Source organism: Prunus dulcis, chromosome 4 (genome assembly GCF_902201215.1).
Source record: "Prunus dulcis chromosome 4, ALMONDv2, whole genome shotgun sequence".
Lineage (NCBI taxonomy): Eukaryota > Viridiplantae > Streptophyta > Magnoliopsida > Rosales > Rosaceae > Prunus > Prunus dulcis.
The window spans coordinates 9,427,145-9,432,263 of NC_047653.1; the positions used below are offsets into that span (position 1 = coordinate 9,427,145).

General features: G+C 37.4%; 1 protein-coding gene across 2 annotated transcripts; it reads left to right on the plus strand.

Moving 5' to 3' along the window:
• The first annotated feature begins 829 nt into the window (after positions 1–829).
• On the plus strand, positions 830–4,264 carry LOC117623908 (trifunctional UDP-glucose 4,6-dehydratase/UDP-4-keto-6-deoxy-D-glucose 3,5-epimerase/UDP-4-keto-L-rhamnose-reductase RHM1). 2 transcript variants are annotated; one of them, XM_034354940.1, is made up of 3 exons: positions 830–1,020; positions 1,841–3,416; positions 3,506–4,264. In XM_034354940.1, exons 2-3 carry the CDS (start codon positions 1,854–1,856, stop codon positions 3,956–3,958), a joined length of 2,016 nt encoding a protein of 671 aa, XP_034210831.1. In that variant the 5' UTR covers positions 830–1,020; positions 1,841–1,853; the 3' UTR covers positions 3,959–4,264. The 2 variants fall into 2 exon arrangements, with proteins under 2 accessions (XP_034210831.1, XP_034210833.1); XM_034354942.1 differs by having other exon boundaries at positions 919–1,020; positions 1,844–3,416.
• The last annotated feature ends 855 nt before the right edge of the window (positions 4,265–5,119 follow it).

Below are 5,119 nucleotides of genomic sequence, written 5' to 3' on the forward strand. Positions count from 1 at the left end.
AGCCTCTCTGCACGTGCTTCCGCGCTCTTGAGAGAGGTTTTTTTTAAAAAAATTTTAAAATTATTTTAGAATTAAAAAAGATAATGGGTAGTTGTGTTCCATAAAAATAGAATCTATTATCTAAATTTTATTTTAATTTTAATTTTTTAAATATGAAAAAGTGTGAATTTATCATATTATTCTCATTTAATTAATAATTTTAATTTTTAATATTTATATTAACCAGAGCATTTTCTAACATTTTGAATGTTTCATCATTTTCTTCTTTTTACTCTATATATATATATATATATATATCGATAACTTCGGTTTTGAAAATTGTTTAAAATAACTTCGATTTTGGAAAACTGTTTTACTTGTGAACAACAGTCGGTAGCATTGCTTATTTTGGAAATTAAAATTCTAGAAGGTTTTAAAATTTGGAAAAATGTAAAGTAGATTAAAAAAAAGAAAAAAAAAAAGAGGACATTCAACAAGTAAGTTCACTCAAAAGAACAAAAAGAGCTCATAATGTAAAGATTTTATTGGGTGTTGTTAGGCTGATCAACCGGTCAACATACGTGTCCAGATTTTATTGGGTGTTGTTAAGAAGTCCACTAGGCAGACCACAACTTCAAATGATATTGACCTCATAAGATAACAAATTTGACTTGCAAACTATTTTTCTTTTTTTAGTAAAGACTTGAAAACCAAATTTTTGCGCCCAACCTACCCCTACAAAAGAGGCGGGCCCACAAAACGTGTGCCGCTGTAATTCGATGAATCGGTAAAGGGTATTTCGGTCATTCAGTCTCTTCTACGGCTCTCCTCAACTGATTCTGAGATTCAGAGAGTCGTATATATATATACGTAGAGACTCTGCACCTCCGGTCTTTCACAAATCAATCCGTGGCTCTCTCTTTTCTCTCTCATTTCTCTGTCTGAATTTCTCTCACTCTCTTTCTTCGCTAGCCTCTTGAGGCTTCTTCATCCGAATTTCTCTGTCTGGGGGTTGGTCGATTTTGATCCAGGCCAAAATCCGTAAGTCAGCTTACTACTCTGTTTTCTGCAAATTGCGTGTTTTATTTCATGTAGCCTAAGAATTGCATTTCTGCATTAGTTTTTGTGTTTATGATTTTGGTACTTGTGAATTGGTGGATCTGTGATAGATATGTGGAATTTCAGTGTTTGTATACTAATTAGCTTTGATTTACTATCATGACATTGCTTATTTTTTTATCTGGGATCTGTGAAACAAGAAATGGGTTCTCATGAATGGGGATCAGATCTTCATGTGTTTAATCCAAATGGGTGGGTGATTTCGTATTGTCATTTATGCCTGAATATGCATGATCTGATATTTGATATATTGGGTCTGTTAGATTTAGTGAATGTTGTCCTGAATTTTGGTCTTGCTTGTTGTCTGGTGTTTGATATCGATTTGGGTCTGTTTACTTGCTTGTAGGTGAAGGAAAAAACATTTTAAAAAAAGTTAATGCTAGCATATCACGTTGGTAACTTCTTAGGATACTGATGAGTCATTTCTAAGAAATTCATTGTACAGGATGTGCTTGATTTGATGCTTTAGAGCTTTTAACGACCAACTTAAAGTAAATGTAATGCTTGATTTCACTTTTCTTTTGCTCTGTTTTGTGAGAAACCAAGGGGATCTGTCATTGAACTGATCTGTTACCTGTGGTTTGACAATGTCCTACTAGTGCCATTTTAATTGCAGTTAGGGTTATGGGATTTTTTAAAGTTGTTTACATGTTTGTCAAACTGTGTGGTCGATTTTCACCTGTTTATTTGTTTTTATGTAACTTCGTGTTCTCATTTTAGTCTTCTCATATTGCTTCTGTAGAAGGTTCCTTGACATGGGTTCATATACCCCCAAGAACATCCTCATAACTGGGGCTGCTGGCTTCATTGCATCTCATGTTGCCAACCGGCTCATCCGCAGTTACCCTGACTACAACATTGTTGTGCTTGACAAGCTTGACTATTGTTCAAATCTGAAAAACCTCCTTCCCTCTAAATCATCACCCAATTTCAAGTTTGTTAAGGGGGACATTGGGAGTGCTGATCTTGTCAACTATCTCCTCATCACTGAGTCGATTGACACCATAATGCATTTTGCAGCCCAGACCCATGTCGACAATTCCTTTGGTAACAGCTTTGAGTTCACAAAGAACAACATCTATGGCACCCATGTTCTGCTAGAAGCATGCAAAGTGACTGGCCAAATCAGGAGGTTCATCCATGTCAGCACAGATGAGGTCTATGGTGAGACTGATGAAGATGCTGTTGTAGGAAACCATGAAGCATCTCAACTCCTCCCAACAAATCCATACTCTGCAACAAAAGCGGGAGCAGAAATGCTTGTCATGGCGTATGGGAGATCATATGGATTGCCTGTTATAACGACCCGTGGAAACAATGTTTATGGACCAAATCAATTTCCTGAAAAATTGATTCCAAAGTTCATTCTGTTGGCCATGCAAGGGAAGCCTCTTCCAATTCATGGGGATGGCTCTAATGTGAGAAGCTATCTATATTGTGAGGATGTTGCTGAAGCTTTTGAACTCATTCTTCACAAGGGGGAAGTTGGCCATGTTTACAATATTGGAACAAAGAAGGAAAGGAGAGTTATTGACGTGGCCAAAGATATATGCAGACTTTTCTCAGTGGACCCAGAGACAAACATCAAGTTTGTTGAAAACAGACCTTTCAATGATCAGAGGTATTTCCTAGATGATCAGAAGCTGAAGATTTTGGGGTGGTCAGAGCGAACTATATGGCAAGAGGGGTTGAAGAAGACTATAGAATGGTACACTAAGAATCCTAATTGGTGGGGTGATGTATCTGGGGCACTGCTGCCTCATCCACGAATGCTGATGATGCCTGGTGGGATTGAGAGACATCTGGAAGGGTCTGAAGAGGAAAAATCTGAATCTTTTGTCCCAAGTAATACCCGAATGTTGGTTCCACCTTCCAAAAGCTGTAGCTCTCCTCGTAAACCTCCCTTTAAGTTCTTGATCTATGGTAAGACTGGCTGGATTGGAGGTGTACTTGGAAAGCTATGTGAAAAACAAGGGATTCCTTTTGAATATGGCAAAGGGCGTCTACAGGATCGATCATCACTCTTGGCAGATATTCAAAATGTCAGGCCAACCCATGTGTTCAATGCTGCTGGTGTGACTGGTAGACCTAATGTTGATTGGTGTGAATCCCATAAAGCAGAAACTATTCGAACCAACGTTGCTGGAACCTTAACCCTAGCAGATGTTTGCAGAGAGCATGGACTCTTGATGATGAATTTTGCCACTGGCTGCATATTTGAGTATGATGCTAAACATCCGGAGGGTTCTGGAGTTGGATTCACTGAAGAGGACAAACCCAATTTTTTTGGTTCGTTCTATTCCAAAACCAAGGCCATGGTAAATTCACTCAGACTTCCTGGTTTGATTCGTTATTCTTCTTCTTTTTAAGTCTTACATTTTTTTTTAAAAAAAAATTTGTTAATCAGGTTGAGGAGCTGTTGAAAGAATTTGACAATGTTTGCACGCTCAGAGTGCGAATGCCCATCTCATCTGACCTGAACAACCCTCGTAACTTCATCACTAAGATTTCTCGTTATAACAAAGTGGTTAATATCCCTAACAGCTTGACCATCTTGGATGAATTACTACCCATCTCTATTGAGATGGCGAAGCGGAACTTGAGAGGTATATGGAACTTTACAAACCCTGGGGTCGTTAGCCATAATGAGATTCTGGAGATGTACAAGCAATACATTGACCCAAAGTTTACATGGGCAAATTTCACAATTGAAGAGCAAGCCAAGGTTATAGTTGCAGCTCGAAGCAACAATGAAATGGATGCATCCAAGTTGAAGAAAGAGTTCCCTGAGTTGCTACCAGTCAAGGAGTCGCTGATTAAGTATGTTTTTGAACCAAACAAGACAAACTCCACACAATAAGCAAATCTCAGTTATAGACCTCAGGATTAACCTCTGCCTTCCGCATTAGGTGATATGCTATAGATTACCTCAATTTAGTTTAATCAGTATCAGTCATTATTCATTCTTAGCCTTGTCTCATTATTTCTTCTGTGCTAGAGGTGTTGGGTATGATTTTACTAAGTGTGCTTCTTTCTTTTCTGTTTTCTTGGGTGTATCTTAGTTTCCTTTGTGTTCCATTTTATAAGAAACTTTGAACAGGTTCCCTATAGATGATTCTGTAATTTTGCATTCAGTTCAATGAACATGTGGTGTTGCATTCTGTCCTTTCGAGCTCAAGAGCCAAAAGAAAATCCAGGGAGAAATCGTCTAAAGCTTTGTAGTATAATTATTCATGCATGGATTTTAATTTCAAAATCAAAGCGTTCAGAAGAGTTTTTGACAGTGTCAACCAAAGATGATCTGAAATAGCTGAAAATGTTCGTTGGTTTTTTTCTTCTTTTATTTATAGCATTTGGTTGAAATAGATAAGATTAATTTTGGAGTTTGTTATAATCGAAATACTATTTTTGTTTGCTTTTTCGTCTTAATACTCAAACTTTGGGGAAAGTATACCATTTTTCTGTTAACAACTCAACACTGCTCCGATCAATGTACTTTTTATGATACTAAAATTTCCAAGTAAATTTATTGGTAGGAAAAGTTTGCCAATTTCTTTTCAGTCATAGCAATACTACTTCCTGCTAGATGTGTGAATAAATTTGCCAAGAAGATGAGATGAATTACTTTTTTTTGAAATGGACAAATGAAAAAAGAAAATAAGGGTTGAGGAAACCTCTCTCAGAAAACACAATAGTAATGTGGATGCACTTGTAGATGGTAGATAGTATAATGCCTGCCATTTATCCCAAACACTGGCAGCAGCCAAACTCCTAAAGCTTCAGCAAAGCCTTCAACTAGATGCAATGTCGTCGGATCCGAAAAAATTTCGACTGTTCTGTGACATGCACAAATGCTGGATAGATGCTTCAGTCTTCAGATGTTGTTGTCTCATTTCTGAAGGAGTTGGCTGGTGCATCTTCGGCAAGCTCTTCATCTCCAGATTGAGAGATATTATGCTCTCAAGTTTCTCAAAAGTGTTCATCTCGAGAATTCAATGAATAATTACTTGGATGGTGGAAA

What these genes read in the sequence shown, in the direction of transcription:
- LOC117623908 (XM_034354940.1), top strand. Translation starts at nt 1,854, where the DNA reads ATGGGTTCATATACCCCCAAGAACATCCTCATAACTGGGGCTGCTGGC. An exon ending in ATTCCAAAACCAAGGCCATG is followed by an intron (nt 3,417 to 3,505) that starts GTAAATTCACTC and finishes TTTGTTAATCAG; the next exon opens with GTTGAGGAGCTGTTGAAAGA.